Source organism: Eulemur rufifrons, chromosome 9, assembly GCF_041146395.1.
Source record: "Eulemur rufifrons isolate Redbay chromosome 9, OSU_ERuf_1, whole genome shotgun sequence".
NCBI classification, from domain to species: domain Eukaryota; kingdom Metazoa; phylum Chordata; class Mammalia; order Primates; family Lemuridae; genus Eulemur; species Eulemur rufifrons.
The window spans coordinates 7,521,533-7,547,949 of NC_090991.1; the positions used below are offsets into that span (position 1 = coordinate 7,521,533).

Sequence of the window (26,417 nt, forward strand, 5' to 3'; positions counted from 1 at the left end):
ATGATCAAGCATGTAAACTTTCCTTGTTGGTATCATGAGATCAGAGTTTAAAAGAGTTTCTGACCATTTAGTATGAAATTGGAAAATGTACTTGATATTCAGTGGAATCTTTCTCTTTATGTATGTTGCACTCTCTAGGTTGATATAGTTTCATTTCTACACACCGGGGTTTGTGTGTGAGTGAGGAAGAGAGCAAGAGAGAAACTGATTTTACATTTTTCATTGGATTTACTTTTTTTACAAAGCATGGTTAGAAATTAATACTTTGATCTCCAGGTTGGGATTTTGGAGATGATTTTTTATTTAATGGAAATATGTAATGAGTGAGCTCTTTTGTCCACTAGTCACTCATTTTTCACACCCCACCCCTATCTATTGAGCAAGGGCTGAAAGGTTCAGTTTGAATAGCACATGGCTATTCCTCTCAGAGTCAGCTAGCTATTCATTTAACTCTTTCCACACATCGGCATGGTATTAACAAGAACAGGACCATATCCTAAGGCATTAGTTCCCAGACATTACTGGAATCACCTGGGGATCTTTAAAAATACTGTTTTCTGACTCCTATCTCCAGATATTCTGATTTAATTGCTATGGGGTGATACCTGAGCATTGGAATTCTCAGGTGTAGCAAGCTTTGGGAATAGCTGTACTAACTAAAGATTGGGGCCCTGGAATAATTAATGTTGGATAAGATAGGATAAAAACTTTTTGGAAATGAGGCTTGCAGCTCTTGGAATTCTCACTTGATAATACAGTTTTGCAAAATTTGAACAAGATCTTGTATTTGGGAATGAAAACTGATCTGTAGGATTAGTTTCATCAGTAAATGGTAATTTGGTTTTATGAATCCCATTGAAGCTATGTCTACTGACTACCTAAATTTAGGTCTTTGTTAATTTGGTATGTAAAAAAACAAGATGACACATACAAAAAACTCCAAAAACCTGGAGGTCAGACTGTTATAGTAACTCATGAGAAAAATCTTCCCACACATTAATCAGTGCTAGCTAAAAGAAAAAAGTTAAAACCTCTTTAAAATGTGGAAAAATTGCTTCCCAATATTTTAACAGAGAGAGACTGAGAACACACAGCATTGAGTCATCAGGAAAACTGAAGATCTCCCCTGAACAACACTGGGATTTCACTGCAGAGGACTTGAAAGACCTTGGAGAAATTGGACGAGGAGCTTATGGTTCTGTCAACAAAATGGTCCACAAACCAAGTGGGCAAATAATGGCAGTTAAAGTAGGTGATGCCATGATTATTTTTGGTACTTTAATCCATTAGGTGAAATTTCATGGTGCAGTAATACCACTATTGTTCTGTTTTTTCTTTTGTGGTAAATGTGGATGTTTGAAAAATTATTTCTTTGACATCTTTGAGGGTGTGTTATGTAGAGATTGTCTTATTGGTGGCACATTTTCTATCTCCCTGGAAACATAAGTGTATGAAGTGTGCATGTTCATTGCATTTTTGGCATGATGCATTAACATGTTTGAAACTTCAGGCCCTCCTACTGCCAAGGTGAGTTCAGGCTGGGCAGCTGCACCCCTGGGAGCAGGGCAGTGCTGCGCTGAGCCAGGCGGGAGCTGGAAGAAGAGGCAGCACACTGGGTTGGGCAAGGTGCGGGGCTAGGGCTAACAGCAGTCTTACTGAAGGTTTCCTGGAAACCACACACATGCTGTTGCCACTAACCTCAACCTTACTCGGTCCTGACCGGCTGGGCTTCTATTTGTTTATTTCATCTCTCCTCAGTACTGCCCTGTTCCCTGGTTTTAAAGTTGTATTGAAACACATACCTTGTGATAATGTCACATTCTGTCCTTATTGTGAGTGTCATGCCACTTAATATGTTCATCAAAAAAAAAAAAAAAGACCAGAAATGGCGATTTGGCCAGTAGACGTGCAAACTTATGTTGGTTGGTACCTGTGATGAACTGGTGGTTTCCATTTGACTCCTAGTGGGTCTGTGTAATTGTAATTTATTCATCTGTTTGTTCGGATGTTTGACAGATATTTGCTCTGCGTAAGATATTTCAGGAAAGTCAGCAATGAGGGAGGGAGAGACAATTTAAAAAGAAAAAAGCCAGATATGGCCATATTCTCATTGAACATAAAAAATTCCTATGGGAACAGTGTTCTATTTTAAAGAATTGAGACTTGGTTTGCAGATAGTCAAAGCTAATCATTTTCATGTTAATCTCCTATCTTGAGAGTTCATCAAAGTGGCTTTATGAGAGAAGGGGCCTCAGTTTTTTATTTGACATTTGGGAATAGATTTGTATCATTATTATAAAATGCTTTCTGTGTAGAAGTCTGTTGTGAGCCATATCACTGTAACTATTGTAGTCTCCATTGTTGAGCATTTCTCTTTCCTGGGTCATATGAAAGTAATGCTAAATTAGTGGTGGGGAAAATTTTTATGATTATTTCTATAGATTCTGAACCTTGTTTTTGACTATATTTTTATAATGTGGTTAGAACTATAGACTTTTCATAGGAAGATGTGTACATACACAAAATTTTGCATACAATCTGTAGACCTCTAAAAATACACAGGCTAAGATCTGTGCTCTGGATTATATGTTAAGATAAAATACTGTTTTCTTGGAATGTGAAATGGTTTCTCTATTCTTACTATGTTCCACTGCCGTATAAGTGGAAAGAGAGTCATTTTATTTAGACTCTCCTGGATGAGTGTTTCATTGCCCTTATGTGCTATCTGTGTGTGACATCTGGTTTTAGTTGGCTGAGTCTTAAGGGAATGCTTTCCTGTATAGCTGAAGTTCTAAACTTTTCTCCCAGGCACTAGGGAAAGTACTTTAAAAAAATTATTTCCTGCTTTTTTCAGTTTGTGCTGTGTGCTTCAACTATGTTGATCAACATCATAAACTGTTTTAGTAGTAAGGGTCAACTCTAGTCATGGTTAAAAGGTTTTAAAGGTAAAGAAGTTACTTCATTTTGACATTTAAAAAAGTTTTCTCAGTGATTAATTTGATAATATTTCAAGTTATATAATGCTTACTCAAGTTTTGAAGGAATTAAGAGTGAAAATAGGAAATTATTGTCCACTATTTGTAATCTGACCATATCCACATCTACTATGAGAGCCCGGGTTGGAATGCTATTAAAAATCCCAGCTCTTAAAGTATGCTTCCAAGGCAGTCATGAGACTTAAAGACCCTGTCGCATCTATATCCACCAGGTGGTACTACCTATCTTTTTTACTGCCTTGAACTCTTGAGCAAGCATAGCAGTTTGGGATGAGGGAGGGGAGCAGTATGACATATCAATTAACATACAGATGGGGTGTACCATTGGATTCCATGACTTCATTAATACTGGAAGAATAAGTGTTTTTGCATTAACATATTAAAATTTGATACCGATTGATGATGATGGATGCCATCTACTATGCATTTTAAAATGTATTTATTCTTGGTTTCTTCAAAGAAGCATAGTCTTTCATCACACTTCAGAGAGTTTGTTTGCTCATCACTTAGGCATACAGACCAGATTGACAAGCACACATATACAGAAGAAGAGCAGTTTATGATTAAGTAGTTAGATATGAGATTTTACGTGTGAAGGAACCATGAGACAATGGTTCACACAGCTGAGAGCTGTCCATTGTTGGTGAAATGAGAAACACACCTGTAGCAGCTCTATGCTGGCATCTTAATGTGCACTTTGGTAATATGAAGGATGGCTTTATTAGATATGAAGACTATCTTGGAATTTATGCTTAAGATGTACTTGTAGTATCTGTATAAAAGTAAACTGTGATATTAGCCTGATTTTGTTTTCTTTTTATTATTCTTCATTTCTAGTTTTGAGGAAGCCCTTCCCCAAATTTATTTTGCCGCATATAAGAATGTTTGAAAAGGGACTTCTCAGTTACCCAAAATAATTATCTCAAAGACCTAATCTGAAGATCAGTTAAGATATAATCAGATTCAGTGAGGTAACATAGTAGATATAAGAATTATACTTAAAACAATTTCATGACCTTTCGTCTGAGGACAGTCTCCCAAGCTGCCCACTGGGGTTCTGTGTTAAGACCTAAGATGTGGACTTTTTTAACCCCTCAGTTTTAATTGCACATGCCTAGGGAAAGAATTCTTGCTCTTCTGTGAGTGGGAATTTTATCTACCTGTGCCTGGATGACTGAGTTTTAGGGCTGCCTAGGGGCAAAGCCATTGTTGCAACAACCTTCAACTCTGACTAGGTATTTGCTTCTGACTTTGATCAACATCCTCTGCAAATAATGTTTATTTAATGCCCTATTTTGAATGATGGTGGGTTAACCACTGAATGAAAAAATTAGACATGAACAATCATTGTCCTTTAAGTAAACTGTGTGTCTCTGCTTAGCTCTCCGGCAGGGTTAATTGAGGTAAAGCCCAGGGTTCAGACCAAATGTTTGAAGAAACAGTTAGGATTAGGTTTCTGAGCTGGGGTTAGAGAAATTCAGATCTGGGAGAAACACCCAGCATTGTTGGTTGGGGACCGAGTGATCCGAATCAGAATGTCCAAGCAAATCTAGGGGCACGGGCGAAAAGAGTTAGAAAGAGTAGATGAAGCATCACAGTTCAGACCCGTGGCCTGACATTGAGTGGAATTACACAGATTGCTAACAGAGAAAAATGACTGTGAGCCTCCAATGTTTGACAGTATGTCCTCCTCCTGACCCTGCTTACAGTGTAAATCCTTCATGCCTAGAGTACCTGCTTCCTGTTGTTTTATTATAGACTCATGTCCAGATTGACTTCTTGAAATTAATGTCCTTTTCATGTTTATAGGCTATGTGAGAAAAAGAGGAGAGTAGAAAAGAAAGAATGAAAATGAGAGGGAACATATGGCGATGAAGTTGCTCTCATTAAAGATGGCAGGCAGTGTAATCTGGATTGTTATCCAAAGGGTTAATGCTGCAGTAAAGCTACCATCTTGTGGGAATTAAATAATGTTGAGCAGGTAGGTGGGGATAAGATGTCATGTTAAATTTGTCACTGTTGATCATTATGACTTTTCAGTTGTTTGAGGTTAGGTGCTTAGGCCAGACTGAGGTAGTAATGTGGTCTTGTATGTAAGGGTTTCAGGTGTTTTTCCCTTTTGGTGATCTGCCTAACTTGTTCCATTGATCCTCAACTCTACTTTTTCAGCTTTCTGTTTCATTGATTTAAGTGTTCCTGATCCTGGCCTAGTAACCTGATCTTGATTCCTGCATTCCTGACTCTCCATGGTATTTGTCTTTTGACTTCAGTGTCCTTGACCTGGAATTGAGACCTAGTTTAACTCCACTTAGTTGGAAGGACTAGAGCCCTCCACTGACAATATCAGCAGCTTGCAGCTCAGCCCTTCCCTGAGCAGTGTGGAGCTTTCATCTGCTGATTGGTAGGTCTCCTTGGTGCAGATGGTATGGCAAGTGTGGGAAGTCAGGGATCAGAAGAATATGGCTTGGCTTGTTTTCCCACCACTGTAGGGACCATGCCACTTCTGTTCAAAGTTCCGTTACTGAATGATTTCCGTGGGGACTAAGGTGATGATGGGAGAAGGAGGTTCATTTTAGGGTTTAAACATTGTCTTGCATATTGTTCTCAAAATGCTAGAACGATACTTGACAGGGATGGCCTTAAATTGGAAAAACTCCCTTTTGATGTTATAGAGTGCTTTGTTAGGCAGTTTTATTCAGTTTTGAAAGGCCACAGTGATCCTAATTTGATTATTCAAATTAACTTGTGGGATGCAGAAGTCATGACTATGTTGTTTAAAATTGAGACTGGATTCTAGTATCTTGTGTTCCTGCTTGATTGGCCAGATCATGTAACTTACTTAAGACATCTGCAGTTGACTTAGTCATATTATTTTATGCTTCCTAATATTGCTTAAAAGCTGTGGTGTTTGATATGAAAAGTGTAAAGTGGAGAACTTGTGGGAATGGGCAGATACCAGGGATGCGGCAGGGCTGCCCTCTAATCAGCCTTGAACTCCTGGTCCCTTGTGTAGTTAGGGTTGGAACTCTGTATGCTGCTTTTGCTATTGCTCCAAGTTAGTGGTTTTCAGACTGTGGGTTCTGTATGTTAACAGAATTGTATGTGGAACCCAATAATAAATAGACAAAATCAGTATTATTCTGGTTGATGTAGGGGATAGGAAATAGAGACCCTGTCTACAGCCATATTGGAAGCCCACAGGGTAGCAGTTCTGAGGAAACTATAGCGGTCTAAGTAGGACAGTTTGGAAGTGGTGATTGTTCTAGGTGAATTTTAATCAACCATTATATGTTTCTGAACATTCTGGATATCTAGTTTTTGAAACCAACGCTTGGTTGACCAAAATGAATTGTGATATTGGACTACTTCCCATCTTATATAGTTATTGGGAGAAAAACCTGTCTTATCACACCTCACTCTGCATGGAGGTCATCTGAACTAATATTTGATATATTTCCTGCATATTTTCTATCATTCTTTGTTGTCTTATGGCCATGCCTCTGAAATTGGTTATATATTAGGTTTCTGTTGTTGTCTCACTTTATTGTCGTGGGTACTGGGGTGATGATCTGTTATTTATCATCTTTAGGTCCTTCAAACTTTCAATGTTAAGACTCACATTGTGCTCTTTAAATGTGGATGATATAGTTAATAAGAGAAAGAAGATGATACCACGTATATCAAAGCATATCAAGGTTAACTGTGTCCTCAGGGTAGCTCTTCCTATGATGTAATATAACCTATTCTTGTGGAGCTGATCTCCCAAGTTCTCTGTGCGTAACAGAAGGTAATGTAAAAGGAATTAATTAATTGGGCTTCAGTATCCACCAGTGAGAAGAATGGGAAGTATTGCTATTAATTAATCAATTAATTAGGCCAAAATACAACTGGGAGTTCATTAAATTTATTTTAAAAGACTTGGATGATTTTGCAATTAAGATCCTTCTAGCCATAGTAAAAGTATATGTGTGTTTGTAATTTAAAACAACTGACATAACAAATACTATTTGTTACTTTTTTGACATAAAAGGAAATTTTTTATCTGTGATAAGAATTCTAGATACCTTGCTTTTTTTTTACTATTTGTTTTGGCTAATGTTGCCATCTGCTTTGACCTTATTAGTGATGGCATTGTGAGATGTAATGGGCATTTTTATGTATGATCAAGTTAGAAGACTCTAGTAGCTAAGGAGGAACTTGTGCACCAGGGATGAGTCTTGCTACATCTGTGGAATAGATAGACTCTTTGTTTTGCAAGTTAGGAAAATAAGAATGCCTAAGATTTCCTGTGGCACAGTGGAAGGTGATAGCATACTGATGTGCTGCAGTGGTTTTTAGGCTTTTCCAGCTTTGTATTAGAGCTGAATTTTGGACATTTCTGCTGGGAAAGCAGCATATTTATTTGTAAGGATCAAAATAGTGGTGACGCCTTGGGATCTGAGTGTGATCCTGCTCTCCTATCCCCTATATCACTGACATAGGTTGATCTGAAGTCAGTTGTTGACTGGCAGTGGACTCCCCTGCATATTTTATTCACAGATGCTAACCTTAGAGGGGGTCTTTAGCAAGGAACATTTAATGAACAAGAGTGTGTTTATGGCATAGCAGTATTGGTGTTTTCAGATCACAGGAACTGGACACATTTTCTCAAAATATCATTATCACAACTGTATCAGTTAAGGTAATTTTTGTTATTTTCATCTTTTGATTTTAAATGTAATACTGTTGAGTCTTTATTATATTACACTTCATTTTCTTTGGAGAAGAGTTCCACCTAATGTCCCATGTGATATGTTTGTTCATGGACCAGTTCTAGGATTTCTGCCTGGCTAATAGATATTTACCAATGTTTACTTGGTACAAAAGGTAGACAGCTGTCATTATAGGGAGCTTTTGGTTTGGTTTTTGTCCTGGGAGTGGTTGTTTTAGACATCATATTAATTTGTCAAGACATCTGATAATTACTTGAAATATGGAATACAGATTCTTTTGGTAACCTTAGATGACAATAAGTGCTTATGTAGAGGAATGAGCCACATGCACTGAAATATGAGCTTTAGCTAACTGTTAGTGATAGCAGATCCCACATAACTTTGCTGAAGAGTAAATATCTTCTGGTGTTCTCACTTTGGTTGGTGGTAAATTGAAAATGGCACTTTGCCTTGCTAATGGCCAAATTACTAGTAGCTTGCATAATTTTACCCATGTCAGTTTGTTTTAGTCAGTGCCTGGAATAATCTCTAAAGCCCTATAGTTATTGAATTCATCACCTTGCTGAGTTTTCTTATATCTGTGCCCTAATTTCTGATTGGAGAACTCACCTCTCTTTCACTTTGGAATATTCCTATTGTGCTCCTAACTTCTCTAAGCAGCTAAGAGTGAACCTATGCAGCAGGGATATGAGTCTCTTACTTCACTCTTACTACCTTGTTATATTGCCCTCTGGACCCTCAGCTGAGCCATACAAAAACCTGAAAAACATTTGTCATGTGAGAATTTAGAGACCGTATCTACCAGGACTGATGGTTATGCCCTTCCACGTCAGTTTTCCATTTCTTATGCTCCCCACATCTCATTTCCTCCACACATTTTCTCCCTTCAAAACAACACAAAAATTGTATCAGAATTGATAGCCATTCTGTAAGTTTATTTGAGTATATTGCTCTTTTCAAGTTAGTCTGTGACACCACTGGTTTCTAAGGTCAGTTTCTGGACTCCTCAGTTCTTGATTCCTGATATGTTTGCTGATGACTCATATTCTTTTGGCCTGGAATCTGAACATCCCAGGAACTGACAACTGTCATACACACTATGGAACTGCTGTTTTTAATCAAGAGTATGTGGGACTTGTCGTCAGTTCTTCTTTGCTCTGAGTCTTTCTTGTATATAATGAACCTATTTTCCCTTTCTCTAAGCGGGAATGGGATCAGGTAACCTAGAGTGCCTCCTTACACATGCATTGTTTGAGAAAGAGCTTGTCATCCACCTAACCTTATAGCTTGAGTTGGTAGGAAGAAAAACTCTGGGTTGGTCTGGTGAGAATCAATAGTTGTCACATCAGGACACAGGCAGTCACAGAATGGGTCATTCCAAGGCAGGCTCTGGTGCTTTGGGATAAGGTGTGTGCCTGATGTCTCTAGAAACTGAGATATCTTTGAGAACCCCAACATGGAGATACAAGGGTTAACTTTGAATCAGAGTGAGTGGCAAGAATCACTATCACAATCACTAGGTATTTACTTAGCACCTAGGCAAAATGCTATTTGGTGGCTTGCTTCTAGAATCTACACTGTGAGCCTTTCTTATTTTGCTTCCTCTACAATTCCACCCATAGTTATCATGCTATCAGCCTTCCTTCCTTTTCTCTTTGCCACATTGGACTCTTCCTGATCTTACCTCGTTAATAGCGATTGCTTCCTTATCATTCTCTTTCCCTCTATTTCCTCTCCCTGTCTCTTCTCACCCCTGAAAATAAGTTTAGAAAAGAAATGTAAACAAAAAAAGTCTCCGTTACTACTGGATTATGGCATAATATCTCAGTAAGAAGGGGTCAGATCAGTTTTCTTTGGGAATATATACTGCCTATTTCCATCCATCCTCCTGTTTGCTTCTTTTTCCTCTGCCCTTCCCACCTCCAGTCCTTCAGTGAATTTAGTTTTATCAGTTCCCTTTAATCCCTTTTCTTTACAACAATGCGTTGTAATCTACTTGAAAATTCTTCATACTCACTGATGTTGGTTTTATCACTTGCCATTCATCCCTGATGAGAACCAACACATAGTAATGTGGGAGGTGTGTTTGGACACAGGCTAGAGGATCATGTCAATGTGAAGAGACAGCCCCCCTGGAGGTCTCAGTGTAAAATTAGAGGACATCTAGAACTGTACCACATTTACGTAGTTGTTCAGTATCAGCAAAAGGGTTATTTACACCTTAAATTCAAGTCGTTAAAAATGGAGGCATCCCACATAAGGCTAAGAGTAAGCTGTCACCATTTAAATTTACCAGTAACTTCTAGATGCCATGTTGCACAAAAAGAAGGAAAGCAACCTTTCAACAACTTATGGTGTTAGGCCCCTTCTGTATAATTGGGACTCTTGGGACTGTTCTCAAAGTGGATATTCCTGTGATTTTTTTTTTTTTTTTTTTTTTTTTTTTGTGAGACAGAATCTTCTTGGTCTGTTGCCCCAGCTAGAGTGCCGTGGCGTCAGACTAGCTCACAGCAACCTCAAACTCCTGGGCTCAGGTGATCCTCTTGCTTCAGCCTCCCTAGTAGCTGGTACTACAGGCCTGCACCACCATGCCTGGCTAATTTTCTGTTTCTATTTTTAGTTGGATGGCTAATTTTTTTCTATTTTTAGTAGAGACGGGGGGTCTCACTCTTGCTCAGGCCAGTCTTGAACTGCTGACCTCAAATGATCCTCCCACCTCGGCCTCCCAGAGGGCTAGGATTATAGGCGTGAGCCACCACACCCGGCCATTCCTGTAATTTTCGATGGGCTGGGAGAGGGCAAGAGGATCATTTCTAAATGAAAATTTTTAGCTTATCCTATGGAACTTGTTAACTTTCTTTCACTGCAGCCTAGTCCATAAAGAACTCCCAGCAACTGAATTTGTGGCTGTATAATATTAATAGTTCTAAAACCAGAGAACTGGGAATTTAATCCTTTTTCTTTGTGTCTGTTAGTGACTCTTAATTGGAGTCATTTTGGCATTTCTGACCTGGATCTACATGCTGTTTTTATTGGTATCTACCTGCTTTTAAACTTTTACTAGGCTTATATTCAACTTTCAATACAGATTTGGACAACACTTTTTAGAATTTTAAATTCAAGTTTATAAATTTTCTCATTGTAGAAAACTACTTACATATGTAGGGTAGTTCTTGTTTTGATTTTAAATGTTTTCTTTAAGTTGAACACGGGCTGTCTGGAACGTATCCAGCCACGTAACCGTTCTCATTACATTAACATTGCTGGATACTTTCTAGACAGCCCCCATATTCCAAATAAATTAAAACTTGAAATAATCTGAAAATACTTTCAATAATTGGGAAAAGATGTGGATTGTGTTTTAAGTAATACAATTTAATTTGTCCCAAGGACATGTAATAACTTAAGCTAAGTTAATAAACTAGTGACAAATAAAAGAGTTCAGTAATCCTATAATGAATAAAAAGAATGATTTTGATGAGTTCTGATATTTGGATGAAAATGAAACTTTTAAAAAAACGTAACATTCTTGAGATAATTTTCTTAAATATTTTGTGGTCTCATGTGGGGTTTTCATTCCACTCTTTATTTAAAAAAAAAAACCCATCAGCCTTATCTAACTTTTAAATTTATGATATAAATAAATGAAAAATTTCCTGTTATTCAAGGTTTTATCAATAGATTTGGTTTCTGAAAATAATTATGAGAGAATTTCAAGTAATAATTGACTTCACTTTGGACTTCCATTTTTCTGTGCCGTCTATTCAGGACAGCTTTATAAAGGGAAGAGAAGTTTGTTCTTATTGATGTGTTCAATTTTTAGGTAGCTGTGCTCCTTTAATATTAGAAGATCTTGGCCTTGCTTGTTTCAAATGTTAGAAGTCTTTCTCATAGATATTGCTCTGATGTTCCCTTAGAAAAACTCTCTCGGTAGTGTTGTTTGTAACTAAGTATTCTCTAGTTTGAATCGTTGATTATCATTAAGTATTCTCTAACTAGAATTATTTATTGAGTTATTGAATTAAAATCATTAATTTGAAGTTAATGCTATTGTAGGCATGTACTTGTAGTTTAAATAGCCTTTTGAGTTCCTTTAGGCCTTTTGAATTAATTTAGTAAGAGTTAGCTGTACTTGCTCATTCCCAAACAATTCAAATATAATATCCGCAGCTACTCTTCTAACCACTGCCATATACTTGGATAAAATGTTCAGAGAGTATGAGGAGGTATTAATCTGCTGAAAAGCATCCGGGAACACAATTCCATGTTAGATCAGTAGGCCTTCCAGCCTCTCTATGTCCTATTTTATACTAGAAGTGGCATTGAAGAATATGTTACAGATCAATAGCTTTTCTGCCATACTGATGATGTCAAAGGTTAGAGCTGTGCCAGAAACTCTATCTACATTGGTTAATAGAGTTAATAAAATTATCTATCTATCTAATTTATTTTTGTAGTGACAGTAGGGTCTCACTGTGTTGTCCAGGCTGGTGTCAAACTCCTGGCCTCAAGCGTCCTCCTGCCTTGGCCTCCCATAAATTCTGGGATTACAGGCGTGAGCTATAGCACCCAGCCTGGTTAATAACAATTCTGTCAGGGATTGTCTCAGTATCGGATATCAGTCAGGTGCTGGGACTTCAATTAGATCATGTAGTAGCTAGATCATGTAGTAACATGATCAACTAGATCATGTAGTAACATGTATTGAAAAAAATAGGGAGTTTGGAAGTTGGCTTCCAAAAGTCAGTTATTGATGATAACTAATGAGGTTTTGATTATAATATGCTTTCTAAGAGCTGAATGTAAGTATTTGTACAAATGTAAATTTAGAAAACCACATAACCAGTTTCAGGAAACAGAAAGTAAACTAGCAAACAGGACATCTTACAGTATTTTATAAGTGTGTGTGTTGGTATATTTACATTTGCCAATATATTCATAAAAGTAAAAATAGGAAAAAAATATGTTTTTCAACCTTTTATAGTGAGAGTGCTTTAACTAGTAGGTGGAAATCTGCAACTAAGGGGTCATTTAATTTTTCATCCCTGCTCGTCTCTAATCAACAACTTAGTCTGTTTTAAATTTAGCTATATGGGATTATTAAGGTTCTTTTAAAAATAATTACCTTCTGGAATTAGTATTTTCACAGCCACACTTTTAGTCATTTTCTACAAAACAGATATAAATGTAGTTAAAATGTTTACAGAAATTATCAACGTCATGTTTTGAACAAATACAAATCACGTCTGCGCTATTTTGACTTTTTAAATATATCCTTTTTGAGAAAACATTATACAGATATTGATTAAAAGCAAGATTATTAATCACCAAACTATGAAAATACAGAAATGAGAGAGAAGGGAAATTTCTTAATGTTAACAGAACTAGTCTTCTTTTGTTTCTATTTTTTATTCTTATTTTTTTCCTTGTTTATCTGGGCAGTGATATTTAATGTAAAAGTTTTAGATAAATCTGTGTATTTAAGATAGATTCCAATTAATAAGTTTTACTTGGTATGGATTACTATAGCTAGCAAGTTATAAATTTTAAGTAGCAAAATTAAATTTGTGTTTGGAGTATATGGAATTCATCATTTAGAGTCAAAAATGAAACTGAGAGAACCTACTTCTATTCCTTAAACAACTGCTTATTCTCATGTCCCATGGAATACATATTTGAATCTTTCTGTGCCTTTGACTTCTCTTCTGTAAAATGGGCTCAGAAATGTAATTGACTACCGTCAGCCTTTTCAAGAACATTGACAGATACCTTGAAGTCTTTGGAAGACAAAATACTACCTTGTGTATTTTTTCATACTAACATGCCTTGTAAATATGTGCTGTATATTGTACACAGTGGTTCAGTGTGGCATTGCGAACTTTTTTGTGAGAACAGAAGTTGTATGCGTGCTTTGATGTTACACTATAATTCCATTATTAATGTTTTATAATTTCTGAACTTGATTCTTTGTTATCTCTGGTGCAGTGGGGACTGTCGCTCTGAACACCTCTATGTTCTGTATTGTTCCTGGGTGGAAGGTGGGGGTACTTATTGATTTCTGGCAGTCTCTTAGAAATGTGCAGAGAAATTGTTGTGCGGCTTGGATGTCCCAGATCTGCAGTGTATGAAGGAGGGCTTCTTCAGCTTAGGAATAGATAAAGACTCCTGTTCCCTCATTTTTAGGTTTTTTTCCACAGGTTTTTGTTGCCCTGCATGCTGACTCATGGGTTGGAGCGTCAGCTAGAACTTTTTGTTCTTAATGTATAAGAAGTGTGGTGAAAGGCGAGAGTCCCAGTCTAGGATTTGTGAGTCCTGGACTCTTGTTTGTTCACTGCCCCTACCTAGTGCTCTTTTTCCTGTTCTGGACGGTTTTCCATCTCTGTGAATGAGGATGCTGTGGTATGAGGATGTTAGGGAGTGAAAAGGGATTTTCTTGTATTAGATGCTTAGATTCCATACAATTCTGAAATGGTGATTAAAAGTATATATGAAGCTACTTACAGTTATTCATATGAAAACAGTTATAGCTCATAATGATTTGCTTTATATTTGCATGCGTGGGTTAACTTTCACTGCTCAAGAACTTTGTTGCATAACTTCCAACATCGTTAGTGAATGCTTGTGGTTAAAAAGCTCTGTGGCCTTTAAAGAATTCCTAAGTGCTATTTTGTTAAATTTTCTGTGATAAAAATTATTCTTACAAAGCATAAGGAAGGACGATAATTTTCATGTCTGGTTAATATTTGTGAAGTTTGGTAATTTTCAGTCTTGTGGTAGAAGTTTCTAAAATCGTTTCTAAAATTGTTTATGTTTTTGTAACATCTTTTGTCATTCTTTTCCAGAGAATTCGATCAACAGTGGATGAAAAAGAACAAAAACAACTTCTTATGGATTTGGATGTAGTAATGCGGAGTAGTGATTGCCCATACATTGTTCAGTTTTATGGTGCACTCTTCCGAGAGGTAGGAGTAAACTTTTTGTGTTTTAACTGATGAATGAATATCTAATTGGGGCAAATAAGATGACAGGATTAGATTCTAATCTTCAGTTAAATACCATAAATTAGTAATAAGTTAGTAGCTCAATATTTTATTATATAGCCATGATAATTAACACATTAACTTTCACTATTCCTTTTTCCTTTGCATAACAGTGAATTTCATATATACATACATTTATATTAATGTGTGTGTGTGTGTGTGTGTGTGTGTGTATTTGTGGCTGTCATTTGTAAATCCCATATTTCCTTTCTTTATTTACAGATATTTTCTTTCCTTCAAGAACTTGACAAATCAGCTGACTTCTCAATAGCAGTGTTTTTACTGTAGGTTTAGATTCTATCTCTTTTGGCCTTGAGCTGCCTTCCTCCTACCCCTCTTTTTTAAGTTTTACTCATTTCTGTCATCAAACGTACCTGCATTTAATGTAAACATTTATTTGTCTCTACCCACAATCCTCAGATATACCCATCAGACACGGACCTTAACAATTACAATAGAAATTATTTTTTCTAATTCTTTTATCCAGATTTTTGTGTAGAAACTAGAACTCTTAATTTCTTGGTCTCATGAGCATCTTCCTTCTTTTGGCCTCTGACTATTCTGTGTCCCACCTTGGGTTATCACTTCTGCCTCCAGCTGTCAATCCACTTACTCATTTCCAGTCATTTAGCTGCCTAAAGCATGGCAGTGAATTTGGACTGGGAGTAGAGTTGGAGCTTTAATATTAATACTTTATGGTATCTTGGACTGTCATCAAAAATTATGATATTTAGTTTCTCGAGTAGGACTTGAACTGAACTGCTAAGCATTTCAGAGGCTCTTAAAAAATACCATTCTCATTTTGAAAATGTTAGGATGAGCTGGTGAGTTGCTAATCAACTGGTAAGAAAAACCCTCTTACCCTCTGTTCTTTTGGGGACTGGATCACAGAGTATATATAGCCTCTGAGTTTTTGTTGTTGAGTTTAAAAATACTATTAATATTTTTTTTTAAAGGGATAAATGTAGCACTGAATAGAAATATATGAAATCTTATAATTGGAAAAGATGTTAGAGGTTAGTCAGTTAATCCTCAACCCAGTTCTGAAATTTTAATTTATTTTTCTGTGCTCTTAATAGGTAACTCTAGTAACTGGAAGTATTCTACTTCTTGATAGAGCCTATTTTTTTTGTTGTTGAATAGTGATTAAAACTGTTAATTCTAAACTTCTATAGTTTCTACTTCTGTTTTTGTGCTTCTTAATGACTTTACTATTCATTTTTGTGACCAGATATTTTGAATTTGTTAACTTTCTTCATCATTTTACATCATATCAGTATATAGTCATGTACATAAATATTTAGAGGTGTCCTGGACCTAAATATTATGTAATGTTGTTCTGTTTGTAAGATCATGAACCCATGATCGTACCACTGCATTCCAGCCTGGGTAGAGTTTTTTGAGGCCCTGTCTCAAAAAAAGAAAAAAAGGGCAAACTGCTTTCTAAGGTAGTTGCACTATTTTATACTTACACCAGTAGTGTTTGAGAGTTCTAGTTCTTCAGTATCATTTGCAGTACTTGGGATAGCCTGTCTCTTTTTTAAATATCTTTAGCCATTCTAATAGATGTATAGTGGAATCGTTTTTTAGTTTTAATTTGCATTTTTCTAATGACTAAGAACATTGAACATCTCTTAATGTGCTTATTTGCTAATTGTGTATCTTCTTTCATGAAGTTTCTGTTAAAAAATCTGTTGTACATTGAGTTTTTTGTTACTTAGTTTTGGGAGGGCTTTTTTTTTTAATGTATTCTAAATACAAACTTATTATTAGATACATGATTTGTAGATATTTTCTCCCTGTCTGTAGCTTATCTTTTTATATTCTTGCAAAAAATTTTTTTGGAAAGTAAAGTTTTTAATGTTGATTGATATAGGCCAATTTTTCAGGTTTTTTCTTTTATGTATTGTGCTTTCGATGTTATATGTAAGATATCTTGTCTAACTCAAGGTCACTTAGATTTTCTCTTTTCTTCTAGCAGTTTTATATTAATAGTTTTAGGGATTGCATTCATAGTTATCCATTTGGAGTTAGTTTTTTATGTATGGTCAGAGGTGTGTACTGATTTTATTTTATTTATTTATTTATTTATTTATTTATTTTTGCCTAAGGATGTACTCTGCACCTTTTTGAGAAATCAGCTGTCCATACTTGTGTGGGTCTATTTCTGGGCTATCTAGTTTGTTCTGTTGATCTGCTTGTCTGTCTTTACACTACTAGTCCCATAGTCTTAGACTACTGTAGCATTATAAAAAGCCCTCAGATTTGGGAGTTAGTCCTTAAACTTTGTTCTTTTAAATACTGTTTTGGCTCTTTCAGGATCTTTTCATTTCCGCGTGGATTTTAGAATCCGCTTGTCAATTTCTACAAAAACAAAACAAGTGCTAGGATTTTCTATTGAGATTATGCATTATCTGTAGGTTGGTGGGGGAGAATTGATAAGTTAATGTTATGTCTAATGACCCTTTAACGTGGTATCTCACTCCATTTATTTACATCTTTAGTTTTTCTCAGCAATATTTTGTGGTTTTCACTGTACAAGTCTTTCACATTTTGCTAGATTTACCGTTAAGTATTTAATAATTTTTAGTGCTATATTTTTTAAATTCAGTTTTCTTTTGTGAACAATATACACAAATACAATAGACTTTTGTCTGTTGATCTTGTGTGCTACAACCTTGTTAAACTCACACATTCTAGTAACTTTTTGTAGATTCTGTCAGATTTTCTACATGGATCATTATGTTGTTTGTGAATAAAGACAGTTACTTTTTTCTTTCCAGTTGAGTGCCTATTTATTTATTTTGGTCTTATTGCACTAGCTAGAGCTTCTAGTAAACTGTTGAATAGAAGTGGTGAGAGTGAACATCCTTTTTTTTCTGATCTTAGAGGGAAAGCATTCAGGCTTATGTATAGTTCACCATTATGTATAGTATCAGCTATAGGTTTTTCCCAGATTTTCTTTTTTAAATCAGATTGAGGAAGTTTCTTTCTATTCCTAGTTTGCTGAGAGTTTTTGTCAGCAGTGGATGTTAGATTTCATATTTTTTTCCACATCCTTGAGATGTTTTTGAGATACATTTTTTTTAATATGGTAAGTTATGTGTATTGATTTTCAGATATTAAATCAACCTTGTATTTCTGGGAGAAATCCACTCAGTTATGATGTGTTATCTTTTTATTATATTATTGGATTCAATTTGCTATATAGTTCAAATTGAGCTAATTTGCTAAAATTTTATTTAAAATTGGTTATGTCTATGAGATACTGATCTTTAGTTTTCTTAGTGTTTGTTTGACTTTTGTATCCGTGTAATGCTAGTAGCCTCATAGAATGAGTTGGGAAGTATTCTCTCTTTTTCCATTTTCTGGAAGAATATGTATAGAATTGGTATTATTTCTTTAGTAAATATTTGATAGTGCTTACCAGTGAAGCCAGTTGAACTTGGAGATTTCTCTGTGGGAAGATTTTTAACTGAAAATTGAATTTCTTTCAAAGATAGAGTTCTATTCAAGTTACCTATTTCTTCTTGAGTGATCTTTGTTTCCTTGAAGAAATTCGTTCCTTTGATCTATATTATCAAATTTATTAGAATAGAGTTATTCATAATATTCCTTTATTATTGTTTTATTATCTGTAGAATCTGTAATAATGTTACTACTCTCTTATCTGTAACCCTCCCTCCCTCTTTCCAACGTGTTTCTGATATTGTTATTTGTGTCTTCTCTTTTTCTTCCTGATTACTCTGGCTAGAGGTTTATTAATTTTATTGACCATCTCAGTGAACCAACTCTCAGTTACATTAATTTTCTGTGTTGATTTTCTATTTTTTACTTTCGGGGGAGAGATTTTCATTCTGACAGCCTTTCTTTTTTTCTGCTTATTTTTGTTTAATTTGCTTTTCTTTTTCTAGTTTCTTAAGGTGGTCCCTGCTTTTTTAAAACTAGGAAATATTTCAAACATACAGGAAATTACAGAAGAATAATAGTGTACCCAAATCACAGATTTAATGTATTAGCATTTTGGCATCTTTACTCTTTTTCTGTCTTTGAACATTATAAATACGGTTAAAGCCCTCATCTTATTTCCCTTTTTACTCTCTAGAACTACACATTACCTTGAATTTGTTTCCTTTAACTTGTTAGTTTACACTTTCCATATATGCATTTCTCCCTACATATTACATAGTATTGCTTTATGTATTTTCAGAGTTTAAATAAGTGGAATTATCCTATATGCATCCTCTGTTGTATGTTTTATTCAACATAGCTTTAAAAAATTGTCCGTATAAATGTAGTTTTGTAATATATAGACTTGGTTAATTTATTTTAATTGCTATGTAGTAGTCTAATGATTACACATGCCATATTTTATTTTTTAAAAATAATCCCTACTATCACAGTTGGGGATTAAGTTTTTAAAAGAAGAAAAAAAAATCCTAATGTAGATTGTTTCTAATTTTTTGCAGTTATAAACAGTGCAAAAATGAACATCCTTTTGCATGTCTCTTTGACAACTTAGGGTACAGATACTTTTGAGTATTTACCTGGAAATAAAATTGCTGGATTAAATGATATGTCTTCAACTTTAGTACTGACATATTTCCACCAGTAATGAATAAGAATTTCTGTATCAAGAATTGTATTCAAGGCTCGTGCCTGTAATCCCAGCACTTTGGGGGCCGAGGCTGGAGGCTCACTTGTGGCCAGGAGTTCGAGACCAGCTTGGGCAGCATAGTGAGACCTTCAGAAAATATAAAAGTTAGCCGGGCATGGTGGTGCCTGCCTGTAGTCTCAGTTACTCAGAAGGCTGAGGCAGGAGGATTGCCTGAGCCCAGGAATTCAAGGCTGCAGGGAGCTATGGTCGGGCCACTGCAATCTAGCCCAGGCAACAGAGTGAGACTTTGTCTCAAAAAAAAAAAAAAAAAAAAAAAAGAATTGTATCACTTGTATCACCGGCCAGTAATGGAGACTGCCAATGGCTTACTTAGTTGTAGTTTCCATTGTTAAGACTATTTCATGGTTCAAGCTATCATGGTTCAGCTGTAATGTCCTCACACAGGAAGAAAAAGGAGAAGAACTGAAAGGGCTTATGTGGAGTTATGAACCAACTGTTTTGTGTTAATATCTCATTGTCTGCCCTTCTCTACATTAAGGACAGGGAAATGTAGATTTTAGCTAGGTGCATTGTACATAGGAAGTGGGGGAACATTTATTGGGTAGGCCATTAGCATTTACCATCACAAATCTCCTTTTTCCTGGTCTGTACTAACATTTGGTAATATTAAACATGTAATAATTGGGTGTCAGATGGGCTTAAAGCAGTATCTCACTTTTAAAATTGCATTTCCCTGATTGGTGAGGTACACATTTCACAGATTGTGTGAGTTGAGGTTTTCTGTAAATTACCTATTCGTATCCCTTTGACATTAAGTCTTTTTCTAATTACTTTAGCATAGCTCTTTATTATTCAGGGTGCTCATCTTTTGTTTCTTTACATAAGGTATTTTTGTCTCATTTTTAAACTTTTAGTATTGTGTCTTTTATCATACAGAAGTATTCATTATAATGGAGTTATATTTAATAAGTCTTATCCTCTGTGATTTGTTGTTTACATGTCTGTTTTGAGGAGGAAATTTTTTTTCGTGCCCTGAAGTCATGAAGAGCTTTTATTTTTAAAAGTTTTAAACTGTTGTTTTTCGCAAAATCCATTTATATTTGTGAATCATTTGAGGTGAGGATCTAATTTATCTTTTTTATGTATGGAAGGCCAATGGTCCCATCAGCATTCATTGCATAATCCATCCTTTTGCCACTATTTGCTTTGTTACATCTAACATACATCAAATTTCTCTATGTGCATGGACTTTTAAATCTGTTCCATTGATGTATATTTATCTTTTAATTGTGATAGCTTTATAAAAAGTCTCTGTAGTAGATCATTCCCTCTTTAAAATTGCCTCAGCTATTCTTGGCTCTACTTTTCTATATAAGCTTTAGGATCAGCCTGTCCAGGTTCATGAAAATTTTGATTAGAATTTTAATTGAATTCTTAATTTGGGGGAATTTGACATGTTTATTATCTTGAGTCTTCACATTTGTAAACATGATCTGCTGCTCCATTTGATCAGGTTGTTGTTATGTCCTTTGGGACCACTTTATACTTGTTTGCATAAAGGTTTTGCCTATTTTGTTAAGTACGTTTTTAGGTGACTTATAGTTCTTTTAGTGTGCATGGGTAGCTTTTTAAACATTTTAAATGTTTATTTAAACATTTTATTTAAACATTTTAATGTGGTTATTTTTGGTATATATAAGTATGTATGTTATTGGTTTCATCTAGAGCTTGTCTTTAGGAACCCTTATGTTATCTTAGTGGTTCAGGTTTTTTTTTTTATACCCCAGCTTTTTCAGTAAATCCACATTGATTAATTTCTTCTTCTGTAGGTTGTCCTTCCTTTCTTTTGTTTGAACATGAAAATAATGTTACTGTGGCTACTTTTTCAGGCAGCTCTGACCATTTCATTTTTTAAAAAATGCAGCTTGAGATTGCTGCTGTCTATTCTCAGTTATAGCCAAAAGCAACTGCCAGAGAGATAAGTTTACCTTAGGTTGTGTGCCTTAGAAATGACAAAGACTTCCCTCTCTGGAGCTGATTGCTGCTGTCTGCCTCCCCTTCTCGCCTTCAGTTCTCAGTTTGCTTCCTACCTTTATTCTCCCACTCCCATGTTTTTTTTCTCTTTTGTTTGCCTATTTTTCCATTCCTTCTCTCTTCAAATTTGTTACTATAGTTTTTAGCACCTTCCAGGCACTTTTTTTTATGTTTAACATATATTAATTCATTTGACCTTTATTGCAGTCTGTTAAGGGTGGTGGAACAGTCTCATTTCATAGATAAGCAAGTAAGGAGGCCCAAGCTTATATATAAGTAGAAAGTAGGAAAACCCATTCAGGCCTTTCAGACTCTTAATATCTGTGGTCATTCCACTTTTCTCTATACTATTGAGGTTAAGTTTCTTCCTACTGTTCCTCCAAGTGGATGAGTTAAATATACTATGTTTTTCTCTGATACAAAATTTGAGTAAACTTACTGAGATGGTGTCTTTAGATTAAAATAAATTCAAGTCTGTGTTTTAGGTGGAGGGTGTTAATCTTTTGTAAGAGCCATTCTCTAATTTCAGTCTAAGGAAAAAGAGACTTAGGAAAGATTTAAAGAAAATATAAGTAAAAGTTGTGTCATTATGGGAAATATGCTTTACAAAAATGTGTTGTGTGCAGCCATGTAGCTACAGGAATGTTCTGGCAGGTGGTCGTGTTGTAAGAGTGCTATTGCTCATCTCAATATTTATCACAGCATATACTCTATACATGTGAGTTAAGTGTACTGGCATTCTAAGTGTTGATAGAAGAATAGAGTTAGATAACGGGATTCTGCTAATTGTTAGCAATTAGCAGTGTTGTTTTGGGCAAGCCATTTTACTGTAACAGACATGAATCTCTTATATAATCAATCAATCCTGGCCAGACTTGAGGGAGAGGAGATTAGTGGGTTGAAAATCTGTGAGTATACAGCTGGATCCATAAATTAGTAACAACATACAAAATTGTTTAAGATAATTTTGTCATTATCCTGATGGTATTTACACTTTCGTAAGGTTCTTTGTAGTCCTTGTTCATAGCATGTGTACTTTTACAGAATTACAATCATGGTATTTGCCTATATTCTTCATTTTTTCATGCCTCATATGCATACCTTTCATGAATTGCATAGTTTTCAAGAAATGCAACTTAAGACAATCCCTTTTATATTGTACCATTCCTTTTTGTGAGATAGTTCATTGGTTTCTAGTTGTTTTTCCTTTTTGTAATTTATAGAATATTTAAGTTACATTCCCAGACATGAGATGATTCTATCAAATGTTATCAACACATTTATTTCTCTTGTTTTGTTGTCAAATTGCATTCAAATTGGTTTAAACAATCGATTAATGCTGCCAGCAGTGTTTGAATGGTTCAGTTTAATTATAGCGAGCATCCCTTCATTTAACAAATCTTCATTGAGCCCCTGTCCTGGTGGAGGTTACATTCTACTAGGGAAGATATGTGACAAACATAATAAATTAGTAAATTATACTGTATATTAGAAGATGATGAGAGCTTCATAGAACAGAAGGGTAAGGGAATGCCATGTGGGATGACTTGCACTTTGTATCAGTTAGAATAGGCCTCACTGAGAAGGTAGCATTTGAGCGAGGTGTTCAGGCATGGCGTTTGCTTTGTGCATTTTTGTGTTTTTTTCCTTTTTCTTTCTGGCCAATTTGAGAAGTTTATATAGTCTATCAATATTACTGTCGTTCTGTTTTCTTAGTAAGAATGAATGGTTTTCCACTTCCTATTTTTATGTTGCATTATGGCAGAATTTGGCATTTTTATAAAAAAGTATAAAAGCTTACTATGTAAGACTGCCCATTCTATACAATTAAGACTGGGGGAAATTAGCCTTCACCACATAGTTTAGTTTAGTTTGTATTTAAACCTGAATGGAATATTCTGCCCAGGGCTTTAATAAGGAACCAAAAAGTATCCCTAGTTCAAGATTAAAAATAAAAAAGAGAATAAGATTGCTTCTTTTCTAATTGTATTTCTATTTTAAGTAAAGGTAATGTGGTACTTAATATTAAGATACATGAGAATAACAGATATTTATTATTTTATAGGGTGACTGTTGGATCTGTATGGAACTCATGTCTACCTCGTTTGATAAGTTTTACAAATATGTATATAGTGTATTAGATGATGTTATTCCAGAAGAAATTTTAGGCAAAATCACTTTAGCAGTAAGTACTTGGCTTTCAAATTGTTCATGGTATATATAGTTTTATAAAGATGCTGCTGGGGTTTTGAATGTGCATATGAATGTCCTTCACAGAATGTTGACCTTCGTGAAAATAATTTGTAGTTAAAACAAGAGACAAAGTCACTTTTGTAGGGCATTAACACAATAGGTTCTAAGAACATTTTTCAAAATATGGTTCAGATAAATACTGACAGTGTTCTTTTCATTTGAATCTCAATGAATCATAACAGACTGTGCTATTAATAAGACTAGAAAAAGCAATTTTCTATTCATTTTTTCCTGTTGCTTTAACTATTTTTAAATAGGTTATATACCACACTTATCCCTAAATTAATCAGAATCACAGCAGTCTCCTTGAATCCTCTTAATTGAAGCCCTTAGACAAAGTGGTTGAAAATTTGGATTTTTCAGCCTAAACTATTTAAAATGTTGACTGGCAATTTTAGGAACCAGCATTACTATTAATTTGGTCGATTCTCTTTTACCAAAGTACCAAAAAAGAAAATATGTACTCTTTTGTGTATGTGTTGATAGTTTTGAAAGTGAATTCATGATCACTTTTTTCTTACTCTGGATCTTTTAGTGGACAAATATTCACAAATTTTTTCCAAAGGGAAAAGATAATATATTTTTAATAGAGCAAAATTAATATTCTTTGAAACCCCTGAGAATCTAAGCTAATGACATGTATTAAGTTAGTTGGTGTATAAATTAAATCATGTAGGAAATCGTAAGATAGATATTCTGGTTGCATGTAATTTCCTAGCTCTTCTTTGCCTGCGTATTCCCTTCCAATATAGTCCACCTGTCAATTGCCAGTTTATCTTATTTAATCATTAAAGGTTAATAAGCCTGGTTAAAAATATAGTTTCTGAACCGTGTTTTACGTGTAGGAGATGTGTGTATGTATAACTGGATTTTAAAAAATTAAGTCAAATAATAGTCATTAAGATTCATAGGTCTCATTAATATTTTAAGTCACTTTGCCAAATTAGTGATTAAATCTAAATGTTTTATGAGCTAAATTTTAAGATATATATTCTTTCAAATAATTTTTAAAAAGAAACCGAGTTAGACTGGAAACTTACTCATTATTCACATTGAGTATATGAAATTTTACATTGATCATTTAGCCCTCTTTCTGCAGTATACCAAACCAGTATAATCTTAGAACTTGTAACTATTCATAATAATTATAATATAACAGTAGAAAATAATTTTAACCAACGGTTGTTGAATGTTTATTTGCTTTAAACCAAGATCTTATAACATATAAATCTTCATAGCAGCTCTCTATGGTAAATAGTGTAATCCCATTTTTATAGATGATAAATCTGAAGCATGGAGAGATTAAATAATTGCTTTGATGTTTATATAATTATAGGTGGTAAATGATTTAAGTCTTGGTGGCCTGATCCCAGAACCCTGCTCTTAATCATTATATGACAGAATGACCATGAAACTGGAAAACATAGAGAAAATTATTTTATTTGTATTGCAATATAAATAATATATACACTAATGAATAATTTATTACATATTTGCCTGTTTCCAGACTTGGTGACTACCTTATGTATTAAGCACATATTTAAGTTTACTCTGTGTTGTCTCTTCTTGCTAATTAGTAAACCAATGAACACACGACCATAGCTATTTGAAATATTACAAGTTTGTGTGTTCTACATTTCTCATATCCAGCAGCTTGACGACAGCAGGGACTTGACTTTTCTATAGGAAATGGTTGGCCTGCTGTTTAGTTCTCTTTTAATTTGAGGTTGTGGAAATTTTAATTCAAGTGTCCTCTCCCTTTCTTCCTGAAAATATCTATGATTTTCTGATCATGATCAGTGATCAAACAATAGTATAAATTCTGGATAAATGACCACAGTGGTTGAACAAAGATACCCTGGCTCTGCAAAAATTATTTTGAATGCTCTGCACTCAATAAGGGTAAATGATTGTGGCAAACTGAGAACTTGGGAAAACTTATTAATTACTATTGATAGTGGAACCTCCCCATTGGTCCTTCTTGTACAGGTTGGAGGTACAAGAAACCTGATACAACTTTTTAATGACTTATTAAACAAATTATAAGTCACCTTTTTTTTTTTTTTTTTTTTTTTAGCTTTCAGGGAGCAGCATATAAAGGCAACTAAGTTTTCAGATCTAAAATCATCATTCAGTATTTTTGGTTAACATAAAAAATGATGGACAGAATATTGAAATATTAAGCTTAAAAAGTATACAGAGGACTACAAGGGATATTACTTATGATAAGCTATTCTGCTGTTTGAACAAAAGAAACAAGTTGTTTATCCCACGTCTTCTTTTTCTCCCTAGACTGTGAAAGCACTAAATCACTTAAAAGAAAACTTGAAAATTATTCACAGAGGTGAGTATGGTTTGTTTTTTGTAGAATAGAAATTAACTTCCCCCCTTAATTAGTAAAAAAATTATTGAAAGTTACAGTGTCACTGTATAAGCATTCCTGAAATATTTCTATTTTGCGGGGAAAAAAAAAGTACCTTAAAACTTTATTATTAATTTAGTTTATTTTCTTCAGGATTCAATAAGTTTCAGCCTGACTTATTAGTATGTTGGGCTTAGAAATTAGTATCTTGGGCTTAGATTTTGCTGCCAATTGATGTAACTTTTAGTTGAAAAATAGTTACCTATTTGCCTGGTAGATAATCAATACTTCTCTGTATACAAAGAAGTCATCAAGGTGGTCTTGTGGACATTCAAAGAAGAATCTGAGTGGTAGTATCCTCAAGCATTTTAAAGGCATGTTACTATCCCTATCAAGTGTTTC

General features: G+C 34.8%; 1 protein-coding gene across 2 annotated transcripts in view; it reads left to right on the forward strand.

Annotated features, from left to right (window-relative positions):
- Nucleotides 1-26,417, forward strand: part of MAP2K4 (mitogen-activated protein kinase kinase 4) — a 123,045-nt gene that overhangs the window by 61,044 nt on the left and 35,584 nt on the right. For both annotated transcript variants that reach the window (XM_069483266.1, XM_069483265.1), the window contains 4 exons: nt 1,074-1,248; nt 14,551-14,670; nt 23,466-23,585; nt 25,946-25,997. In XM_069483266.1, coding sequence (XP_069339367.1) covers nt 1,074-1,248; nt 14,551-14,670; nt 23,466-23,585; nt 25,946-25,997 — 467 coding nt within the window. The remainder of the gene's footprint in view (nt 1-1,073; nt 1,249-14,550; nt 14,671-23,465; nt 23,586-25,945; nt 25,998-26,417) is intronic.